This window comes from Tursiops truncatus, chromosome X (assembly GCF_011762595.2).
Source record: "Tursiops truncatus isolate mTurTru1 chromosome X, mTurTru1.mat.Y, whole genome shotgun sequence".
NCBI lineage: Eukaryota > Metazoa > Chordata > Mammalia > Artiodactyla > Delphinidae > Tursiops > Tursiops truncatus.
The window spans coordinates 42,360,669-42,386,018 of NC_047055.1; the positions used below are offsets into that span (position 1 = coordinate 42,360,669).

At 39.5% G+C, this 25,350-nt stretch overlaps 2 protein-coding genes across 2 annotated transcripts in view; both read left to right on the forward strand.

Annotated features, from left to right (window-relative positions):
* GPRASP2 (G protein-coupled receptor associated sorting protein 2) overlaps positions 1–23,269 on the forward strand; it is a 136,528-nt gene extending 113,259 nt beyond the window's left edge. The window contains 4 exon segments of the mRNA XM_073799200.1: positions 19,222–19,289; positions 19,635–19,711; positions 19,927–22,670; positions 22,672–23,269. Coding sequence (XP_073655301.1) covers positions 20,361–22,670; positions 22,672–22,932 — 2,571 coding nt within the window. The 5' untranslated portion in view covers positions 19,222–19,289; positions 19,635–19,711; positions 19,927–20,360 and the 3' untranslated portion in view covers positions 22,933–23,269.
* GPRASP3 (G protein-coupled receptor associated sorting protein family member 3) overlaps positions 1–25,350 on the forward strand; it is a 95,336-nt gene that overhangs the window by 53,728 nt on the left and 16,258 nt on the right. Inside the window, exons 2-3 of the mRNA XM_019949372.3 lie at positions 19,222–19,289; positions 19,635–19,711. The gene's annotated coding sequence lies outside the window, so the exon portion shown is untranslated. The remainder of the gene's footprint in view (positions 1–19,221; positions 19,290–19,634; positions 19,712–25,350) is intronic.

Here is a 25,350-nt window from a genome sequence, read left to right on the forward strand (position 1 = left end):
GGGGGGACCCATCTACCTCCTGTCTCAAAATGAGTAAAGACCATGAAGAGATTTGTCACAAAACAAGAAATAAAGATTGCCAAATAAAGTATTAAAAGTATCTTTAAATTCACATGTAATAAAAGAAACATACTGATTTTCATCTATTGGTGAGGTTCACAGTGGTAAGGTTTTTCATTTAAATTATTGAGTACATAAAATTAGAGGAATTTTAATTTTACAGGCATGCCAATACCTTGCTGTAAGGACTGTAATATTGTATGAATTTTAATCAGGAGTAATTTGTGGTAAGTATCAATGAACAGAGGAGGCCCAAACTTTTGGCTTCAGCACTTTCACTTTTAGAAATACCTCATTAGGAAATTAGGTAGACAAGTGTGACAAGATAAAATATGTCTATGGGTTGGTTATCACAGCTTAATACATTAGCCTCTGTTTATTTTTTCATATTAATATTTTAAAAGTGAGTGACAGTTTAGCTTTCTGGTAGCACTAATAAGTGCTATAGGTAGCATCTAAACCACCAATAATGGGGAGCTCTGGGAGCTTTTAAAGGGAAATGCAGATGCTGATGAGAAGGGACAGTGTGTCTACCTAATAAGGCTCATATCCAAATGTTAGATATCAATTGCTTTCCTCCTTTCTGGATAATTTTATAAATGTCACAAGAATTGCCTCACATTCTCTAAACCTAGACTGCATCATACCAAGAAGGCAAAGGGTTAGGTTCTCCTATCAGCTGCTGTCATTAGACTCTGAAAGGGAAGGCAAAAACTGTTAAGAAGAAAGTGTACTCAGAGTGTGTACCCTTCTAGGCAACTGAGGACATTACTTCCATGCGTGAAGAACTGCTATCTAAGAGATTCTGCCCAGGAATTCTCATCTTCTATCAAGTAGTGACACTGTGATTAGCACCATGCAAGGCACTAGGTTAAAGTGACAAAATGCACAGACATAATTTGGTAGTGATCATGAAAACTAGAGTGTACCATGAATTTCACTAGTATCTTTTATTATTTCATTCCTCTTCTAGTGTAATACTACCTTAAACAGACCTTAAATTCAAAATGTGAAATTGAATTTAAAATAGGTGTTTATCATGAAACTGCAATAATTAGATGATTTCATGATAAGTTAAAAATAGAACTATAAAGCAAACCACATGATCATATCAATCGATGCAGAAAAAGAATTTTAAAATATTCAACTCCTTTTCATGACAAAGACACTCAATAAGCTAAAAATAGAAGGAAACTTCCTCAACATAATAAAGGTCATATGTGAAAAGCCTACAACTATCATTGCACTCAGTGGTGAAAGCCTGACAGCTTTTCCTCTAAAATCAGCAACAAGGCAAGGATGCCCACTCTCACCACTTCTATTCAACATAGTATTGGAAGTCCTAGCCAGAGGAATTAGGCAAGAAAAAGAAATAAAAGGCATTCAATTTGGAAAGCAAGAAGTAAAATTCTCTCTGTAGATGGCTTGATCTTATATGTAGAAAATGCTAAAAATTACATACACACAAACACTGATAGAACCAATGAACGAATTCAGCACTATTCACTATAGCCAAGAGGTGGAAGCAACCAAAATGTCCATTGAAGGATGAGTGGATAAACAAAATATGTATATGCATACAATGGAATTTTATTCAGCACTAAAAAGGAAGGAAATCCTGTCACATGCTTCAATATGGAAATAGCCTTAATGACATTATGCTAAGTGAAATTAGCCAGTCACATAAAGACAAATACTATATGATTCCACTTATATGATGTCTCTAAAGTAGTCAAAGCATAGCTGCAGAAAATAGAATAATGGTTTCCATGAGCTAGGGGAAGGGGAAAAGAGGAGCTGTTTAATGGGTAGAGTTTCAGGTTTGAAAGATGAAAAAGTTCTGGAGATCTTTTGTACAATAATGTGAATATACTTAACCCTATTCAACTGTACACTGAAAAATGGTTAAGATGTTAAATTTTATGTTATGTGGGTTTTACCATAATAAAAAAACTCAGTATACCTAAAACAAATAAAGAGATTGAATCAGTAGTCAAAAACCCCCCCAAATAAAAGTCCTGGACCAGTTACTTTCACCAGTGAATTCTATTACATATTTAATGAAGAATTAACACCAGTCCTTTGCAACTTCTTCCAAAATAACTGAAGAGAAGGGAACACTTCCTAAAACTCTTTCTGTGAGGCCAGCATTACCCTGATACCACAGCCAGATAAAGATACCACAAGAAAATAAAATTACAAACCAATATCCTTTATAACTATAATACCAATATTCTCAACAAAATATTAGCAAAGCAAATCCAACAGCATATTAAAAGGATTATTCAGCATAACCAAATGGGATTTATCCCGGGAATTCAAGGGTGTTTCAACATAAGTAAATCAACCAACATAATACATCACACTAATATAAATGAAGACAAAATGATCATCTCAATTGATACAGAAAAAGCATTTGACAAAATCCAATACCCTTTCATAATAAAGACACTCAGAAAACTAGGAATAGAGGGAGATTTTCTCAACATGATAACAAGTATTTATGAAAATTCCACAGCTAACATCATACTCAATGGTGAAAGTCTAAAGGATTTTCCCCTAAAATCAAGAATAAGACATGATTGCCCACTTTCATTGCTGCAAGTCAACATTGTACTAGAAATTCTAGCCAGAGCTATTAGACAAGAAAAAGAAAAGACATACAAATTGGAAAGGAAGAGGTAAAACTATCAATATTCACTGCTGATATGATTTTTTTTTTTTTTTAATGGTACGCGGGCCTCTCACTGTTGTGGCCTCTCCCGTTGCGGAGCACAGGCTCCTGACGCGCAGGCTCAGCGGCCATGGCTCAGGGGCCCAGCCGCTCCGCGGCATGTGGGATCTTCCCAGACCGGGCACGAACCCGTATCCCCTGCATTGGCAGGCGGACTCTCAACCACTGCGCCACCAGGGAAGCCCCTGATATGATCTTTTATACAGAAAATCCCAAATAATCCACAAGAAAGCTATTAGAGCTAACAATCCCAACTCAGCAAAGTTGTAGGGTACAAAACACACTCAAAAAAATCACTTGTGTTTCTATACAGAAGCAATGAACTATCCAAAAAGGAAATTAAGAAAGCAATTCCTTTTACAATAGCATCTAAAATAATTAAATACTTTGTAATAATTTAACCAAGGAGCTGAAAGACTTGCTTGCTGAAAGCTACAAAACATTCCTGAAAGAATTAAAGAAGACCTAAATAAATGGATAGAGAGTCTGTGTTCATGATAGGAAGACATAACATTGTTAAGATGTCAGTGCTTTCCAAAGTGATCTACAGATTCAAAGCAGTAAAAATTCAAAGAGCCTTTTTTTGCAGAAATGTGAAAGCTGATCTTCAGATTCATATGGAATTGGAAGGGGCCTTGAATAGCCATGACTGTCTTGAAAAATAAAAATAAATTGAGGACTCATACTTCCCAACTTTGAAACTTACTACAAAGCTATGGTAATTAAAACAGTATGGAAAGCCCATGTGCAGCAATGAAGACCCAATGCAGCCAAAAATAAATTTAAAAAAAAAACAGTATGGTAGTTGCATAAGGACAGACACATAGACCAATGGAATAGAATAGAGACCCCAGATATAAACGGAAAATCAGTAGTCAATTGGTTTTCTACAAGGGATGCCAAAACCCTTCCATTGAGAAGGGACAGTCTTTTGAATAAATGGTGCAGGGAAACTGGACATCCACATACAGAACAATTAAGTTGGACCCTTATATTACACCATATACAAAAAATAACTCAGAATGAATCCATGACCTAAACTTAAGAGCTAAACCTGTAAAACTCTCAGAAGAAACATTTGAGAAAATTTAATGATACTAGATTTGACAACAATTTCATGGATATGACATCAAACAGCACAGGCAACAACAACAACAAAAATACATAAATTGGACTTCATCAAAATTAAGAACTTTTGTACATCAAAAGACACTATCAAGGAAGTGGATAGACAGCCTACTGAATGGGAGAAAATATTTGGAAATGGTATATCTTAAAAGTGATTCATATCCATAATATATAAAGAACTCCTAAAACTAAACAACAAAAAAGCAAACAACCCAATTTAAAAATGGGCAAAGGACTTAAAACGTGTCTCCAGAGAACATAACAAATGGCCAATAAGCATGTGAAAAAATGTTCAGCATCATTAGTCATGAGTAAAATGCAAATCAAAACCACGAGATACCAGTTTACACCTACTAGGATACCTATAATTTTTTTAAACTAAAGTAGCAAGCATTGGCAAGGATGTGGAGAAACTAGAACACTTGTGCATTGCTGGTGGAATGTAAAATAGCATGGCTGCAGTGGAAAACAGTTTGTCAGCTTCTTACAAGGTTAAACATAGAACTATCATATGACCCAGCAATCCCACACCTGGCTATATACCCAAAATAATTGAAAGCAGTAACTTGAAATATGTATACCCCAGTGTTCTACCATTATTATTCACAATAGCCAAAAGGTGGAAACAACCTAAGAGCCCATTGGTGGATGAATGGTTACACAAAATATGGTATATACATAAAATGGAATTTTATTTAACCATAGGAAGGAATGAAATTTTGGTATGTACTAAACCATGGATTGGCCTTGAAGACATTATACTTAGTGAAATATGGCAGACACAGAAGCACAAATATTATAGTATTCCACTTGTGTAAGGTACCTAGAATAGGCATATTTATAGAGACATAAAGTAGAATAGTGTTTACCAGGAGCTTAGGGGAGGAGAAGAAGAGGAGTTATTTTTTATTCGGTATAGTGTTTCTGTTGGGAATGATGAAAATGTTTTGGTATAAATAGTAGTGATGATTATACAACATTGTGAATGTATTTAATGCCATTGAATTATACACTTACAAATGACTAAAGTAATAAATATTATGTCATGTATATTTTACCACAATTTGGTAGAGTGGCAACCTATTTGGAGATAAATAACATAAAATACATTACACCACAATAAACTGCAATTAGTTCAAATATTTAAATGCAAATATTGAAACATAAAAGTACCAGGAGAATTTTTTTTACTTAAATTCTTGGTGAGAGAAAATGCCATGGCTGGTTAGATAGAAATCAATGGGGGCATTAAAAAAAGATTGATAAAGTTAACTGATAATGTTGACATGATTCATAATACCGAAACATTTGCAGGTGAATTAATCTTATATTTAGAAAATCCTAGGAAATCCACTAAGAAACCATTAAAACCAATAAGTTGAGCAAATTCACATAAAATATCAACATACAAAACACAGTTGTATTTTTATACAGTAGTAATGAGCAAACCAATAAAATTTTAAAAACAACTACAATACCATTAAAAAGAATAAAAAACTTAGCAATAAATTTAACCAAAAAAGTGTAAGATTTGTACACTGAAAACCTACAAACGATTGTTGAAAGAAATTAAAGAACTAAAGAAATGGAAGGACATCCTGTGTTCATGGATTGGAAAACTTAGTATTGTTAAGGTACCAGTACTGACCAAATTGATCTATGGATTAAATGCAATCCTTACCACATTACAGCTCTGTTTTTTTTCAGGCATTCACAAGCTGTTCCTAAAACTTATGTGTAAGTGCAAGGGATCCAGAATAGCCAAAATAATCTTTAAAAAGAACAAAGTTTGAGGATTTACACTGTGAGATTTCAATACTTATTACAAAGCTACAATAATCAGGATTGTGCAGTACTGACATAGGGTAGACATATATATATATACACAGACACATACACACACACACACATATCAGTGGAATAGAATTGAGAGTCCAGAAATAAATCTTTATATTTATTGAGTTTTGACAAGGATTCGAGGACCATACAATGGGGTAAGAATTGTCTTTTCAACAAATGATGCTGGCACAACTGGATAGGCACATGCAAAAGAATGAATTTGGATCCCTACCTCACACCATATTTTAAAACTCAAAATTGATCAACGTCCTAAATGTAAGACCTAAAACTATAAAACATAGGTATAAATTTATGTGACCTTGGATTAAGTAGTAGTTTCAAACATATGACATGAAAAGCACAAGCAACAGAAGGAAAAATAGACAAACTGGACATCATCAAAATTAAAAACTTTTGTGCTTCAAAAGGCACAATCAAGATTGTAAATGAAACACCAACCCACAAAATTGGAGAGAATTTTGCAAATCATACATTTGGTAAGGGACTTGGATCTAAAATGTATAAAAAACGGTTCCAACTCAATAATAAAGGTACAAATCAATAATAAAAAGATAATCCAATTTTTAAATGGTCAAAGGACCTGGATAGACGTTTATCCAAAGAAGACATAAAAGTGGCCAATAAGCACATGAAAAGATGCTCAACATCATCAGCCATTAGGAAAATCAAAACCACAGTTAGGTACCATTTCACGCCCACTAGGATGACTATAATACTAAAGACAGATAATAAAAGGTGCTAGAAAGTATAGGGAGATACTGGAATCCTCATACACTGCTGGTGGGAATGTAAAGTGGTGTGGTTGTTTTGGGAAACAGTAACTTCAAAAGGTGACCATACGTTCCATCAATTCTACTCCTGGGTATACATCTAAGAGAAATGAAAACATATGTCCAAACAAAATGTTGAACACAAGCATTCATAACAGCATTATTCATAATAGTCAATAAGTGGAAACAACCCAAATATACATCGCTGATAAATGGATAAATAAAATGTGGCCTGCTTATATCATGGGATAATTTTCAGCAATAAAACAATGATGTACTGATACATGTTACAAGTGATAAGTGAAAGAAGCTAGTAAGGACCACATATCACATGATTCCATTTATATGAAATGTCCAGAAAAGGCCAATTTACAGAGACAGAAAGCAGATTCGTTGTTGTCTCTGGTTTAGGAATAGGGGCAAGGAGTCTGATAGCTAAGGGCTACAGGGTATATTCTTGGGCTAATGAAAATGTTCCAAAATTGATTTTGATGATGCATTCACAATTCTGAATATATTAAATGCCATTGAATCGTACACTTTAAATTGGTGAATTGTATGGTAAGTAGACTGTATCTCAATAAAGCTGTTGTAAATTACCATAAGCAAGTGAAAAGATAGAATATACTAGAAACACTAGTTAGAACATATATGGCAATCTAACCAAGATTTCCTTCTGTGTAATTTTCAGACACTTAGTCTTGCACTTCCCCATTCCTTTTGAACACAGCTATGGCCATATAACTTGCTTTAATTAGTGGAACATAACAGAAAAATTTTTGTCAGTTCTGGGGGTAAAATTTTAATAGCCACTGTGTGATTTGTCATGATCTGTCTTTTCCTATTCCATGGTAACCAGCAATGTTCCATATAGTGACTGTTCCATCACTTTAATCTTAGTAAGTGTAGCCCCAACCAGCCTGTGTTGGGTATGTAGTATGAACAGAAATACATTTTTGTTGCTTTAAGTTACTGAGATTTGAGGGTCATTTGTTACTGCTACCTTAATGTAGTATGCCCTGATATGCTTCTGCACAATCGTAGAAATACAAATCAAAATAATAGTATTCCATTTTTTACCCAGCATATTGACAAAAATAAAAGTTGGATAAAGCCCAATGCTGACAAGGTGTTTCTGAAACAGACACTTCCATTTATTGTTGGCATAGAATCCCATCTACCAAGCTTGCCACAATTAACAAATTTCCTATACTCATATATTTAGGTTATCTCTATTTTTCCTATTAAAAACAATTCTGTGTTGAACATTCCTATAGTAAATTTCTGTCACTAAATGGTACATTTCACCTGTGTGTTTTTATTTATTTCAGTCAAGTTATTGTTTTTGCCCTTTTATACCCCACATGATCACCTGGATGAATTCCAGAATACTGAGAACAGATCTTGAAAAACAGATCTGTGGATCGTGTAGGTGTTTGTGTTTGCTGCTGTCTAGACCACTTATCTCAGTTTTTCTGTTTCCATCTATGCCTTCAGTGCACTCCCTCTGTGATATTTTTCTTCTCTACAATCATCCCATAGTTGAAGGGATAGCAGAGGACTGATACACTGGTAGCTAAACTGGCTTGCACATCCTTAACTATTTCTTTAGGGCATACTCCTAGAAGTAGAATTCCTGGTTCAAATAATTTCTGTTAAATAACTCTTAGTTGTAAAATAAAAAATTACTATCACCTTCTGTCACTTCCTTTATGGTGGCGCAAATAACACTTATTCAGTGGTCAATTTGAGTAAGTACTTGAATAAGGAAGAGGAATGAGTTAAAGGGTATACAGAGACTTGAGGGGAAATAGCTGTCAACACATCTTCAAACAGCATAAGTTAAGTCTTCCATCCAAAATTTTGGTTTCAGTTGCAATATATAAAGAACCTGGAAGTCGTGACTCCCAAAGTCACAACAAGAAAAATCTGAAAACACTGAAAATACCTGGCTTTTCTTGGACCCATCAGATAACTAAGATCATAGACAAAACCACCACTACAAAATCTGGAGAAACAGACAAATTCAGAGTCATAGTTGAGATCTGCTTACCTGGAGTAGAATCCACTGGAACCAAAACTGATAGGAACACTTAAATGGTAATTTTGATAAATTGCTGGAGGCTGAGTGTGGACCATCAAGGGAGTGAGAAATTCTGTGTGTCACAGTCTTACAGGAGCTTTTGTGGATTTGACCTCCAGGAAAACCACTCAGTTCTCATGATGAAGAGCCAAGAAGTATTCCCTCATGGATACAGCAGGAGGATGGGAAGAGCAAACATTTTGAAATACACTCAGAGCATTCTCCATGACAACTGCCTGCTCTGAATGGGAAAAAACTACTAGAGCCTTATCCCACTAGGGGAAAGGCTTTTTTTTTTCAATTCCAGCCCCATCTAGCATTTCTTATCTTGCCTTGAGGGGAAAAAAATGGTAAGAAACACTTGTGAGTTCACAGACTAGAGGAAAATACACAACACTAGCCCCCTATAGACCTCCTGTCTCACCTAAAAAAGAAAAAAACTGAGAAGCACTTGTGAATGTCACAAACCAGGGACAAAGGCTCACTGAAACACTGAGACCAAATAATAGAACCATAGAATGTTTCCCATTCCCCCCACACCTTCCAACCACATCAATAAGGCTCATGTCTAATAAGAGCAGATTAAAGCTGAAGGAAGTGTACATCTCAGACCTTCTTTAAGAAAACGTCTCTACCCCGCATCCTAGGATCTACAGGACTAGGGTCATGGAATTCTGGAGTGAGAAAGAAATTCAGAGTTACCTTCCTGGCAGCTTCAGGCAGCAAGACACATAAATCATCCTTAAATGGTTTTTTGCCTTTCCTATCATGTGTCCAGAGTTGAAGATGATATGCTCTCTTACAATAATAAGTTAATATTTTTCTCTCACAACCTCACTATGCAGTCCATTTCTGACCCATCTCTCTCTTGCTGCAGTATGTCAACTTAAGACTTTATGCAGATAAGGCAGCTGTGGTATATCTAGCTTATAATAACCCTCCAACTACTTACATCTCCCCTCAGCTTTATTTTACTCCTAAAAAATCTCTTCTTTTTTAAACTCTATTCACAGGCCTTTCACATCATTTTAATCAAAATATTTCAGGGTCTTCTATAACATTTCCCAGTTTCATTAGACCACGTTAAAAAATGGAATGCCACTTAACATCCTGATGGCCTCATGTTCAATGGAATAATATTTGGGAAACATGGTTCTGTGATGTTTGCACATTCCTTTCTAAATATTAAGATAAAAGCTAGATGTGATATCCTTGTAAGGGCATCATTTGTATCACATACAGTACCAAGATGCCTCCCCAGCCTCGGCAAGGTCACATTTCTGTTTTAAAAAGTCTCTAGGGAAACCCAAAGACAACAGGAGAAACTAAAACAAGGACAACAGAATATTTAACCTCTGACACATAGAGCTATAGCAAACAGTATACACAGCCTAACTCCTAGCCAGATAAACATAAAACCTCATGCTAACAGCCTATTTACCTCAGTTTCTTTAACCCATACTGTCTACCTTTTAACAAAAAATTACAAGGCATACTAAAAGCCAAAAAATCTCACAAAAACAAAACAAATGAACAAAGAAAAAACCCCAGCACACCAGTATCAAGAGACAGAGCAAGCATCAGAAACAGATCCAGATATGGCAGAAATTTTGGAATTAGACCAGGAATTTAAAACAACCATGGTTAATATGCTAAATGCTCTAATGGAAAAAGTGGACAACATGCAAAAACAGATGGTAGTATAAACACAGAGCTATAAACCCTAAGAAAGAATCAAAAAGTAAATGCTAGAAATCAAAAACAGTGTAAAAGAAATGAAGAATGTTTTTGATGGGCTCCTCAATAGACTGAACATGGCTGAGAATAAGTCAATGAGCTTGAAGAAATGTCAGTAGAAACTTCCAAAAGAGAATACAAAGCGATAGAAGAGTGAAAAAGACTGAACAAAATATCCACAAATTGTGGGACAGTTACAAAAGGTGTAACATACATGTAATAGAAATACCACAAAGACAGAAAAGAGAGAAACAGATGAAATATTTGAGTAATGATGGCTGAGAAGTTTCCAAAATTAATGACACACTTCAAACCATAGATCTAGGAAGCTCAGAGAACATGAAGCAGGATAAAACCCAGAATATCTATACCTAGGCTATTATATTCAGATGGGAGAATATCAAAGTCAAAGAGAAAATGTTGAAAAAAACCAGAGAAACCTACCACATTACCTATAGAGGAGCAGGAGCAAGAATTATATCAGATTTCTCTTCAGAGACCATAGAAGCAAGAAGAGAGTGGAGAGAAATGTTTAAAGTGTTGAAGGAAAAAAAATACCAATCTAGAATTCTGTATTCAGGTAAAGTTATTCTTTGAAAGTGAAGGAGAAATAAAGACATTCTCAGTCAAACAAAAATTGAGAGAATTTGTCCCCAGTAGACTTGTCCTGCAGGGGATGTTAAACAAAATTCTTCAGAGAGAAGGAAATGTATATAGATCAAAAATTCATATCTATTGAAAAAAGGAAGAGTGTTAGAGAAGGAATAAATGAAGGTGAAATGAAGTCTTTTTATTCATAGTTGATTTAACAGATTACAGTTTGTTCAAAATAAGCATATCAACAGTGTATGTGGTGATTACAGCTTACAGATAAGTGAAATGAATGACACGTAATGTTATAAGGGGTAAGAGGGAGGAATTAGAAATACTCTGTTGTAAAGTACTTGCACTACCTGTGAAACAGTATGGTGTTATTTGAAAGTGGCCTTGAATATTGCAAACTCTAGGGCAACCACTAGAAAAGTAAAATTAGAAGTATCATTATATGCTAAGAGAAGAGAGAAATGATATCATATAAAATGTACAATTTAAAACAGAGAAGGCAGAAAAAGATAAGACAAAAACAGAAAAAGGGCAACGTATGGAAAACAGTGACAAATATGGTAGGTATTTATCCAGCTGTATCAATGATCATAGATGTCAATGGTTTAACACCAATCAAAAAAGATAGACTGTCAGGGTGGATTAAATAAATAAGATCCAGCTACATGTAGTCTAAAAGAAACCTACTTGAAATATAAAGACACCAATAGATTAAAAATAAAGGGATGGAGAAAGAAATACCATTAAATGAATTTACATTAAACAAGTGAAAGCCAGAGTAGCTCTATTAATTTCAGATAAAACAGGATGCAGAGCATGGAACATTACCAGGAGAAAGGGGGAATTACATACTGATAAGTGGCCCAGTTCTCAAAGAAGACATAACAATCCTTAATGTGTATGCACCTGACAAAAAAGTACAGAAATACATAGGGCAAAAACGGACAGAATTGAAGGAAAAAAGACAAATCCACTATTAGAGTGGGAGACTTCAACACCACACTATCAGTAATTGACAGACTCAGAAGGTAGAAAAATCAGTAAAAACAAACTTGAATTGAACAGCACCATCAATCAACAGTACCTAGTTAATATTTATAAATTTTTGTGTATTCTGTTTTGTTCATCCAAAGCAGCAGAATACAGATTCTTCTCAAGCTCACATGGAACATTCAGCAAGATAGACCACATCCTGGGATATAAAACATACCTTAAAATTTTTTAAAGAATAGACATCATTCAAACCATGCTCTCAGATCACAATGAAATTAAACTAAACATTAATTACAGAAGAATAACTGGAAACCCTAAAACACTTGGAGATTAACCAACACACTTCTAAATAGTACGTGGGTCAAAGAACTCTCAAGAGAAATTTTTAAATATTCTAAAAAAAATTGTGAAAATTTATCAAAGTTGTGGGATGTTTAGAGGGAAATTTATAGCATTGAATGAATGTATTAGAAAGGAAAAACAATCTAAAATTAATAACTGAATTTTCCACCTTAGCCACTAGAGAAAGAAGAGCAAATTAAATCCAAAGTAACCAGAAGGAAAGAGATTTTAAAAATTAGAGCAGAAATCAGTGCTATTAAAAACAGGAAATCAGTAGAGGAATTCAATAAAACCAAAAGTTGGTTCTTTGAAAGATTAATAAAATTTATATGCCTCTAGCCAAGTTAACTAAGAAAAGGGAGAAAAGACACAAATTGCTAACACCAGAAATGTTCCCATGGACCTTAAAAGGATAATAATGGAATATTATGAACAACTTTGTCCCAAAACATTGACAACCTAGAAGAATTACAATTTCTTGAAAGACACATCTACCAAAATTGACACAAGGATAAATAGGTACTCTGCATATACCTATAACTATTAAAGAAATTGAATCAATGATTAACCTTACAAAAGAGGAAACACCAGACTCAGGTTCACTGGTGAATTATATCAAACATTTAATGAAGAAATTATACCAACTTTACACAATCACTTAAAGAAAATAGAAGTTGAGGGAATAAATCCCCCCCCAAATTCTATGAGAACAGCATTAACCTAGTACCCAAACCAAGCACATACATTACAAAAAGGAAAAATTGCAGGCCAGTTTCTTTCATGCACATAGGTATAAAAATCCTCACAAAATGTTAGCCAATAAAACCCAACAATGTATAAAAAGAATTAGACACCACAACCTAGTGGAATTTATTCCAAGTATACAATGCTGGTTCAAATTTTGAAAATCAATTAATGTAATCCATCTCATCAAAGGCTAACAAAGAAAACTATGATCATTTAGAGCAGAAAAAGCATTTGGAAAAATTGAACACCCATTCATGATAAAAAGTGAGAAAACTAGGAATAGAGGAAACTCCTTAAACTTAATGAAGAACATCTACAAAAAAACCTACAGCTAACATCACAAGGCTGAGCAACTAGATGCTTTTCTGCTAAGATTAGGAACAAGGAGAGGATGTTCCCACTCATCATTCCTGTTTAATATCACACAGGATGTCCTAGCTGTTGCAATAAGAGAAGAAAAATAAATAAAAATGTACAGATGGGGAAGGAAGAATTAAAACTACTTGTTCAAAGATGACATGATCATATCTGTAGGAATCTCAAAGAATCAACAAAAAAAACCCTGGAACTAATAAGCAATTATAGCACTGTTGCCAGATACGAGCTTAATATACAAAATTCAAATTTTCTTATATACCAGCATTGAAAAAATGGAATTTGACATTAAAAATAATACCATTTATATTAGCACCAAAAATGAAATATTTAGGCAAAATCTAACAAATTATGTACAATGCTTATATGAGGAAAACTACAAAACACTGATGAAAGAAATCAAAGATCTAAATAAATGTGGAGCTTTTTCATGTGCAAGTATAGGAAAACTCAATATTGTCAAGATGTCAGTTCTTCCCAACTTATAGGTTCCATGCAATCCCAATCAAAATCCCTGCAAGTTATCTTATGGATATCAGCAAACAGATTATAAAGTTTATCTTGAAAGGCAAAAGACCAAGAATAGCAAACATTGAAGGAGAAGAACATCAGAGGACTGACATTACCCAAATTCAATATTTTCCATAAAGCCACAGTAATCCAGACAGTGTGGTACTGGCAAAAGAAAAGACAAATAGATCAATGCAACAAAAGAGAGAGACCAGAAAGAGAACCACACAAATATATTCAACCAGTTGTTGATAGAAGAGCAAAGGTAATTCAATGGAGAAAGGATAATCATTTCAACAGATGATGCTAGAACGACTGGTCGTCTACATGCAAAGAAAATCTAGACTCGTACATTACATCTTTCAGTAATACTAACTTAAAATGAATTATAGACTTACATGTAAAAGGCAAAACTATAAAACTCCTAGAAGACAACATAGTAAAAGATCTAGGTAGTTTTGTGTTTGGCAAGGACTTTGTAGATACAACATCAAAAGTGTGATCCAAGAAAGAAAATATTGGTAAGTTGGACTTCATTAAAAATAAACCTTCTCTGCAAAATACTCTATTAATAGAATGAAAAGACAAGTGGAGATTGAGAAGAAAACTTTGCAAAACATCTGATAGAAGACTGGTATCCAAAATATACAAAGAACCCTTAAAATTTAACAATAAGAAAACAGTCAATCTTGTTTTAAAAAAAGGTCAATGATCTGAACAGATAATTGACCAAAAAAGATATACAGATGGCAAATAAGTATATGAAAAGATGCTCAACATTCTATGTCATTATGGAATTGCAAATTAAAACAACAGAATATAGCCAAGTTAAGCTTAATAGACAAAAACAGGTCTGTGTCCATGGTGATTAAGAGGGAAGAGGAGTAGATCATGTGTGTTGCATAGGCAAGGAATATGCTAGTGTGAAAGTTCACGTGCATAAGTATGTAGGAGGTGGGGTGGGGTGAGGGGCAGAGCTGTAGGTATGATATAACACAGCTGCATCTGTATCCTGGGCTTAATGCTTGGGGGTTATTTGGTTCTGAGATTTAGATTTCAGGGGTAAGTCAGGGTTACACAGGTCTGTTGGAGACACAGGGGAGTGGAACCTTGGCCATCGGAATCTATTAGACTGGAATCCATTTTAGGATGAAGTAAATAGTGCCTACCAGTCAGACAGACATAGGTCAGCATCCTTTTAATATTTTACTCTTTTATTTTTCCCTCTGACTTTAAAGATGAAACAACTCATCCGAGCTGGTTTCCTTCCCTGTTACATGAAGGTAACAGATTATTTTGATAGTAGTCCATAATGTCCAATAGTTTTGTGAGCTAATACACATAAAGAGCTTAAAATAGGACTTTTCTCAGTTCAATAAATGTTAATGAGTCGTAGTGTTTGTTCTCTAAATGAATTAACAATAAATTGTCCAACAGGTATTTCAAAATCTCACAGTATAATCTGTCAGCTAGTGGTAGATTCACTCTTCTGTCAGAAAGTATCTTGGAATCAAGATTTCACAATATCCAGAATTGTCAGATAAGCTTGCTGGTATGACTTTGGATAAATCTGTAAATTTTTAGACAAGAAATTAATAAGAATGAAATTACAAATAAATGTCACCTCCACGAGAACAGAGATTTCTTTCTTTTTTGTTTGTGCCTATGACAAAGTACATATTCATATATAGTTGTTGAACAAATAAAAGGCACCAGAGGAAAAAAAGGCACCAGACACTTTCAGATGTGGAAAGAACAGTTCAGAGAGGCAAAGAGATTCATGCACACGCACAGATCCCAGAAGAGCTCAGACTCCCTTCTTCCACCCTGGCATTCACCCAAGAGAGTATACTTTGGAACAAAGAAAATCCACAGTTCAGCTAAGGCCATTGAAAGAGCACAGTGAAAGACATTCCTCTGAAAACTGACATCTGTTGTCTCTAGATATAGTATAGAATCATCTCTAGATTTTTTCTCTATCACCTAAATATTGTACAGTTATAATAAATATCTAATAACAAGTAAAAGCTGATATGAAAATTCATGGTAAGAATAAGGTTCCCTTTTCATCCTGGTAAGCATCCATGATATTCAGTAAATAGGGACTCTCTCCAAGACGAACCTCAAAGATGATTGCAAATTCTCTCTTCTTTAGAAAAGAGAGAAGGCGCTTAAGAGGGTGGTTATAGTGGTAAGAGATGAGGGCCCAGATTGATCCTCCCAGGGCCTGAAGCCCAATTCAAGAAAGTGAAGGGGAATGGACTTTATCAGGATGGTGAGTGAATTCGGTTCCCACTGCTGCTGTAACAAATTACCACAATCTTGCTGGCTTAAAAAAACAAAAACAATAAAATATTATCTTACAGTCCTGAAGGTTGGAAATAGGAAAAGGGTCTCTCTGGTCTGAAATAAAGGTGATAGGAGGACTTCATTCTTCCAAGGGGTTCTAGGAAGAATCTGTCTCCTTGCCTTTTCCAACTTCTGGGTCTGCCTGCAGTCCTTGGCCTCTAGCTTCCTTCCATCTTCAAAACTAGTGATATCCCGTCCACTTGTGGCGTCTTTCTCATGCAACTTCACTGTGACACTGACTCTTCTGCCTACCTCTTCCACATTTAAAGTAGCCTTGCCATGGCATTGGCCAAGATACAGAAGTGTAATCTTACTTTACATTCAGCTGATTAGCAATCTTAATTCCATCTGCAACCTTAATTCTCCTTTGCCATGTAACATCACATATTTACAGGTTCAGGAGAACAGGACGTGAACATCTTTGGGGGACCTTTATTCAGCTTACAACAGCGAGGGTGCCATTTAGGTGGGTTTTAAAACGGGCAACAGTGCCAGCAGGTTTGTGCTCAACCACAGGTGTGCTTAACCAGGGTTGCTGTTTGCCCCATGGAGCACAGAAAGGAGGGGCTGGAGACTACAGGAAGGATATAGGAGTGCAGGAATCAGAGGATTCAAGGGCCAGCAGGTTTCTGTCTTAGGGAAGTGGGTGCCTGGTGGGTCGTCCTCCAAAGAATGGCTGGGGAAAGTAGACTGGTGTGTATGGCAAGTGTGTGAGATCCCAGTTGGTTCTAATCCCTGCCACATTCCCACCCTGCCAAAGATGATGAGCGCTTGGAGGCAACTGCAGGAGAAGACCTGACAGAACCCGGGGAGAGAAGCCAGGACCGGCCCTACCTGGTGCCTGACACCTGGCTATGGGATGAGAGACAGGGAGGACTGTCTGAGCCGGTGCGTGTCCTGAGAGGGAAAGGCCCTCTTTCCTGGGCAACTGCGGGGGCGGCGAAATGGCAAAGTGTGCTACCGTGCTACCACTGCGACTGAGAAAATGGCAGTGTGGCAGACAGGATGACGACACTGGCGCAGACAGGTGGTTTGTTTCCTCAGGCCAGAGGTCTATCTAGGGCTGCCTTCCCTTAGAAGAGGGGCAGTGGCTCGGCCTCCACGGGCGCCGCCTCCCACCTTCCTCCCGCCCGCGGCGCCAGAAGGTGGAAAGCAGACCCAGGCAGGGCCGTCCTCACAGCTCCTCTGCCGCTGGCGCCCAGGGAGGATGGCGGGTGCGATGGGGGAGGGTAGGGGGGCGGACTCCGATCAGTCCGGTACACACACAGACAGACACACACACACACAACACACACACACACAACCCCCGGGACGATCTGTATCCATCCGCTGCTCCCTCCAGCGCGGCCCCTCCCTACCCTCCCGACCCCGGCCCCCACTGCCCACCGCCCACTGACCCCACACGCTGCGGTACCAGAAGTGTGCGGGATGGGAAAGGTGGTCGCCCGACGGGGGGCGGTGGAGGGCCGGCGTGGCCCCGCCCCTGAGGCCGGGACTCCTCCAGGCCCCGCCCCTTTCTGGGTCGGAACTACGGTGGGTCTGGGAGGGGGCGTCGAGCCCATTCGTGCAGTATCCCTCCGCCCCCTTCCCGACACCCTCGCCGCGAGCGGTTGGTGCCGCAGCCTTCGTAGCCCCTGCCGGGTTTGGCGCAGCCGCGCGGGGGGCTGGACGCCTCTTTGCCATTCTGCCCGCACGGCGAGCAGTGGGAATCCGAGTGAGGAGCTGCGACAGGAGGGGGAGGCCGACCATCGGGACCCTGCGCCTGCGAAGGCAAGTGGGGGTGTCTTGGGGGCGACGAGCGGCTCACACCCTGCCCCGCGGACCCTGACAGCCTGACGAGGGGGAGGCAACCGGGTCGTAGCGGGTCCCTGAGAGAGGTGCGCATCGTTGGGGGACCCCTGGCGCTGAGGGGGCGGCGACCGGCGGGGACCGGTCCTGGGGCGCGAAGTCTTGGCCACAGGGTTTCCCTCGGATCCTGGGGAGGCAAACGGCGCGGCCGCTCCCCGGCGGGCTTTCTGGGCGCCCGCGCCCCGCCGTCGACGGTGCCTGTGCCAGGAGAGGGCTGTGGGGGAGGCTGCTGCGGGCGAAATGGCGGAGGGGAGCCGGGTTGGGGGCGTTGGGGAGGCTCCCGGGGGTGGCGGTCGGAGCCGGCTGACAAGCGGGAGGGCGCGGGGGGCCGCCCGCCCGGGCCCTGATTCTGGAAAGGGGTCTGTGGGACCCCGCGTGCCGGGTGCTGTCCCTTCCCACAGGCGCCTCTTTGATGCCAGAATGTCCTGTGTGCGCGGTAGGTCTGGCGATTTCAGGCCACAGGGTGCATCTGTACAGGAGAGGCTTGAGAAAAACTAGGGACGGGAAAACGGCCTATATTTCTGAAGTTGTGTGGGGATGGGGGGTGAGGGTGGGCAGCAGCCAGTGACTGGACACCCGAATTGGGATGGGATGACTGCGACCAGAGCAGGTCAGGCATCCAGGAATGCCTCTTAAAATTCTCCTGTCCACCCGGTTTCTCCACACTTCCTGGCCTTCCTCCCTCACCTCCATCCAAAATTGGGGGTGGAAAAGATGGACTGGGAGGTGAGGGTGGGACAAATTATAAATACAAGTACCACTGCACAACCTGTTTTCTAGAATATGCGGGCGCCCTTCCCCCAATTTATAATGCGCAAGGCAAAGGATGTGGTGCACCTAGTGGTGAATCCTCAGAATTGGAGAAGGGAGCAATGCGAAAAATATGACGTCAAGAGAAGATGTTTGTTATCTGGAATGCTGAAATAGAGGGCCAAGATAAAATGAGAATATTCTACTAAGAGGACTCTGAATATTGAAAGACAGTATATGGAGTCCTATCCTTGATATTGGTCTGTCCATCAGGCGCTTAGTTGCTACCATGGTCTTCTGATTGTCTTAACCTTTTTATCTTTGGTCCATAGGTCTGCTTTAAGGCTGGTTACTTCTGCAAAGAAGGAAAGAAGGAAAAGACTGCCTTAAATCTCTGGAGGTTTGTGCAAAGTGGGGCAATGCAAGGGGCAGCTACAGAGGAAGATTGACAGGTGTTTTTGATCCAGTTGGGTGTCTTTGATTCACATGTCTTACTCTCTTTCTGATTTGCACACTGCTGCAGAACCCGTTTCTCATTTCCTGCAGGAGTATTAGGACTATTGGGGTAGGTGTGGATTGGGCTGTGAATGGGCGGAGAAGACCTGAGAGCAGGAATCAAGCGACAGGAAACATCAGACAAATTAGACACTTAAACAGAAAGAGATATTTGCATCAGGGATCAGGGTGTCTGCCTGTCAACCAAGCACTCAGACTTAATTTCTCCTGTATGTTTACTTATCCATAGGATGGCCTGCTGTTTGCTTAAGGCTTAACACCACTGGAACAAAGCAAGGAGAGGAAAATTTCACCACAACAGTGCAGGTATGAGAATGGGTACAACTTTTGGGTGGGGTAGAGGAGACCAGCACAGGTCCAAGGGTGATTAGGGTCTGGTCTGAGGGCTCCTCAGCCTCTCCCATTGCCAAGATACTTTCCCACCATTTTCTCACCTGTGTTGTAGCAAGCAAAGCAGTGTGACAGCTCTGGGGGTAAAGGGTGTGGGGTGAAATGAGGATAACAGAGAGACTTTCTGATAGCCTAACTCTCCCACGAAGCATTCAAGGTCCAGTCTCTGTGTGTGGGTCTTTGCATGGAGTGACACAGTTGGAAGAGACTCAAAGCCGCACGTCGTTCTCGATTCCTAGATTGATCTTCAGTGGCATCTCTGGTGGTGGTGGAATTGCTGCTAACCACCACCCTCAACAGGTGTGCACCCACCCGGGAACCATCCATCCTCTCCCAGTTTGGTTGTGCTTCTTCTGCACTCTGTCTGTAATATTGGCTGAGACTGGGATTGGAAAGGAGGCTGATTGACTGCTGGACTGGTGATTGACTCTAACTTTTGTTTCCAACTGTATCACCTGAATCATCGAAAGATTAGAGTGTGAAGATAGAAAACTGTGACAGATCTGTGGTAGAGGCTGAGACTGGGATAGTGGTATTTAATCAGGACTCCTCTGTAACTTGTATTATGACTGGGGCTGAGATTGAGCCTGGTGTCCAGGCCAAGCCTGAAAAGAAGCCTGGAGAAGAGGTTGGAGGTGGGGCTGAGAGAGAGAATGAAGTCCCAATGGTGGTCAGACCAAAGGTTAGGACCCAGGCCACACCTGGGGCAAGGCCCAAAACTGAGTCCAAGGCTATGGCTGGGGCAAGGCCCAAAACCGAGTCCAAGGCAATGGTTGGGGCAAGGCCTAAAACAGAGTCCCAGACAATGGCTGGGGCAAGACCCAAAGCTGAGTCGCAGACAATGGCCGGGGCAAGGCCCAAAACTGAATCCCAGGCAATGGCAGGGGCAAGACTCAAAACTGAAGCCAGGGCAGTAGGTGGGGCACGTCCTAAGACTGAAGCCAAGGCAATCCCTGGGGCAAGGCCCAAGGATGAAGCCCAGGCTTGGGCCCAGACTGAGTTCGGGGCTGAGGCAATGTCGCAATCAGAGGGCGTGTCTCAGACCAATGCAGTAACCTGGCCACTGGTCAATACTGAGTCTGGGTCAGCTGCTAAACCTATGGCCCTATCTGTGGATAGGGAACTGGTCAATGTAGACACTGAGACCTTTCCTGGCTCCCAGGTTCAGACAGGAATCCAACCCTGGTTTGGATCGGGGGAGGAAACTAATATGGGGTCTTGGTGCTATCCCAGGTCCAGGGCCAGAGAGGAGGCCTCTAATGAGTCTGGATTCTGGTCAGCAGATGAGACCTCTACAATGTCCTCTTTCTGGGCTGGAGAAGAGGCCAGTATCAGATCATGGCCTAGGGAAGAGGCCAATACCAGGTCCAGGCACAGGGCCAAACATCAGCCTAATCCCAGATCCAGGCCCAGATCCAAGCAAGAACCCTATATTGATTCCTGGTCTGGGTCTGAGGAAGAGTCTGGCAACCCATTCTGCTTGTGGGCTGGAGAAAATACCAATAATTTGTTCAGGCCCAGAGTCAGGGATGAGGCAAATATGAGGTCCAAGCTCAGGACAAAGAGAGAGGACTTTTTTGAATCTGAGTCTGAAGACGAGTACTATAAAGAGTCTTGGTTTTTACCTGGAGAAGAAGCCAATAGTAGATTCAGACCCAGAGACAAGGAAGAGTCTAACACTGTCTTGAAGCCCAGGGCCCAGAAAGATGTTAATAACAGTGACAGGGTCAAACAAGAGCCCAGGTTTGAGGAGGAAGTCATTATTGGGTCCTGGTTCTGGGCAGAGAAAGAGGTCAGTATGGAGGCTGGGGCTTCAGCCATTTGTGAATCTGAGCCAGGGGCCGAGGAGGGGGCCATTGGTGGATCCTTGTTCTGGGCGGAGGAAAAGTCCAGTTTGGGTGCTGTGGCCAGAGAAGAGACCAGGCCAGAGTCTGAAGAAGAGGCCATATTTGGGTCCTGGTTCTGGGACAGGGATGAGGCCTGCTTTGACTTAAATCCCCATCCTGTGTACAAGGCTAGCCCCAGGTTCAGAGATACAGCTGAGGAGGGAGTTAATGTATCATCCAGGCCCCAAACCTGGGAAGAGGTCACTGTTGAATTCAAACCTGGTCCTTGTCATGGGATTGGCTTCCCATCCCCAAGCCCCTTTAGAATTCCTGAGGAAGCAGCATCCGTATACTCTGAAATGTTTGAGGGAAAGCCCAAGAATGTGGAAGTTACCCCAGAAGGGGAAGAGCAGGAATCTTTGCTTCAGCCTGATCAGCCTGACCCTGAGTTCCCATTTCAGTATGATCCGTCCTACCGGTCAGTCAGGGAAATTCGAGAACATCTTAGGACCAGGGAGAGTGCAGAGCCAGAGAGTTGGTCCTGCAGCTGCATACAGTGTGAGCTTAAAATTGGTCCTGAAGAGTTTGAAGAACTCCTTCTATTAATGGACAAAATTCGAGATCCTTTCATTCATGAAATATCTAAGATTGCCATGGGTATGAGGACTGCTTCTCAGTTTACCCGTGATTTCATTCGCGATTCAGGAGTTGTCTCACTTATTGAAACTTTGCTCAATTATCCCTCCTCCCGAGTTAGGACAAGTTTTTTGGAAAATATGATTCATATGGCTCCACCTTACCCAAATCTAAACATGATTGAGACATTCATATGTCAAGTGTGTGAGGAAACCCTTGCTCATAGCGTGGGTTCCCCTGAGCAGCTGCTTGGATTAAGGATGCTTAGACACCTCACTACAACTACAGACTATCACACACTCGTTGCCAATTATATGTCTGGGTTTCTCTCCTTATTAACCACAGGCAATGCAAGAACAAAATTTCACGTTCTGAAAATGTTATTGAATTTGTCTGAAAATCCTATGGTGGCAAAAAAAACTATTCAGTGCCAAGGCTCTATCGATATTTGTGGGTCTCTTTAACATAGAAGAGACAAATGATAACATTCAAATTGTTATTAAAATGTTTCAGAATATCAGTAGTATTATAAAAAATGGAACAATGTCCTTAATTGATGATGATTTCAGTCTTGAGCCGCTTATTTCTGCATTCCATGAATTTGAGAAGTTAGCTGAGGAACTGCAAGTCCAAATAGACAATCAGAATGATCCTGAGGTGGGACAGCAAAGCTAATATGATTAACCACCTGCCTCTGATCAGCCTTATGTTCCCAAAGAACCCTGAGTAGTGCTTTGGTTTTCAGTCTGGTTTTATTTTGTAACTTATATTTTAATGCTGATGTTAACTTTGTCCAATTCTTGGTTTGAGCTGGATCATTTTGTGGATGCCAAATGACTATTAGTGCTGAAAAAAATTTGTTGATATTTGTCTTGCTGTCCATTGCTGTATTTTTCAGTATTGCGCTTCCAATGAACTGAGCCGCCTGTGTAACCTACCCTGCTATTCATTGTTTAAACATATGGTTCTCTATTCAAGTCTGTGTTTTCAATAAAGTTCTGTGTGAAAAGTGGCAGAAGTGACCCTTCTTCAGTTCAAAATCGAGGTGTAGATACAATGTGCACAGTTACAAACATAGACAATGAGTAGTATGACATACATACCTTCATTGGAAAATCCCATTCCTGGATCTTAAGAAGGAAGAGATTACAGTGGGTTGTGGTACTTGAGGAATGCTTCAGAGAAGAGGCACGCACTTAAATTTGGTCACTGAAAAGTAGGATAAGACAACCCATTAGGTCATTCTTGGAAGTGAGCAGTGGCGGTGTAAAGAAAAGTGTGTAATTGGAAAATCTGTTCCAGTAGTATGGATATAACCTGTCTGCCTGGAATAGGTGAGACAAGTTTAATGAGGGATGCAGTTGGAATGAGGCCACTTTGGAGAACTAAGTTGGGCCAGATCTGCACATTTTGCAACACAAAGTACAGGTGTTGCTCAGTGCCACCTGAAGAGTGAAAGAGTACAACAGCACACCAATTAAATGGAGTCAGGAATAAGCTTTCCTTTGTGATCCTAATCCAAGGAAAGTATTAAGGAAATACCACGCAGCTATTAAAAATGTTCTATTTATTGGCATGAAATGACACATGCTTTTATATCTGGTGTAATAGAGAAGACTGTGACATCATCTGTGGAAAATTAGATCCCATTTTAAAAACTGTGTAAATAGACACAATTTCTGTGCAATTTCAATATGACTTTCTAAGAAACTTCATATATTCCATAATCTGGAAGAAAATACACTATGCTAAATAAGTTTTCAGTGACAGACATTGGGGAGATACAAAAATTAATTAGACAAGGATTTTTTCTTTTAATATGCTTACATCTAGTGCCTCAAGTTGTAGGTGGACATGTTGGAAAGGATACAGTTATGTAAATGAATATATGTTAAAAAGAATTTTTTAGAGATAAACTCATTTAGAAAAGTTGAAAAGGAATGAGACTTCAGAAAGATTAGCTTATGAAATGTTTTAAAGAAAAGTAAAATTACCAAGGTTGCTAAGTTTATACTAGTCTCTTGTACAAAGATGGCAACCTTTTTACATGACTGTTGCATTTGAAAGATCATCACGTTTCCTTTTGGAGTGACAGCAAAGTTCCAGAAGTAGATAGTGGTAATGATTGCACAGCATTGTGCATGTACTTAATGCCACTGAATTGTACACTTTAAAATGGTTAAAATGGTAAGCTTTGTGTTATGTGTGTTTTCCACAGTAATAAGTAAAAACATCATACCATACCTTAAGACAAGAATTGCGGAAGTCAGGGATAGAGTTGGTTTGGAGAGGGAATACAGGCTTATGGGAAATATCATATGTTTTATTATTTTTAGACATGGTGAAATGTTATTTCTGTTTTGTCTGAGGATGTTAATTTTTGAAAAGGTAAAATTATGATTTGTAAATTAGAAATGAACACATGGAAGTTTTTTTTCAACACAACAACTGCTAAGATTATGAGAATGGTTGAAGGAGATGTGTATATACAATATACACAATAATATAAACAAAACATGTATATTAAATTTCATACACACATAGAAAATTAATAAATGTTAGTATAACATTGCTGGATCAAGTACAAAACTGATTGATATCTTAAGGGCGATAAATTGAAACCATTTATGTTATCTGTTCCACTGGACATAAATCATTTCCATAGCTATTGGACAAAATACCTACAAGTTAACATAAGTCTCTTAGGGTTGAAAACTTGCTCTATCAACAGAAAGTGAAGCCCAGCACTGCACTGAACAAGTATCCAGTAACCTATGTTGTCTTTTCCCAATTTTTGTATAATTTTTCTGACAGTGCAACCTGCTTTCCCCACCACCACCCGATTCTAGGCTGCAAGGTTTATGGAAGTAGGGCAAAGTGGCAGTTTTGCTTCCATTCACAAACCACAAGTGCTAACAGAGATCGTCCTGGTGGTGGAAATTGGAGATTGAATGTTTGTTTTGGCTATCAGTATTTTTCAAGACAGATCCTGTGTGTGTTTTAATACGTCACCCGAGTTTTGCACAGAATACTGAAAGTCAGTTGGTCTCCAAACTCCTCATGAGGTGTTCCTCACCAGCCCTGTGCTCCTAC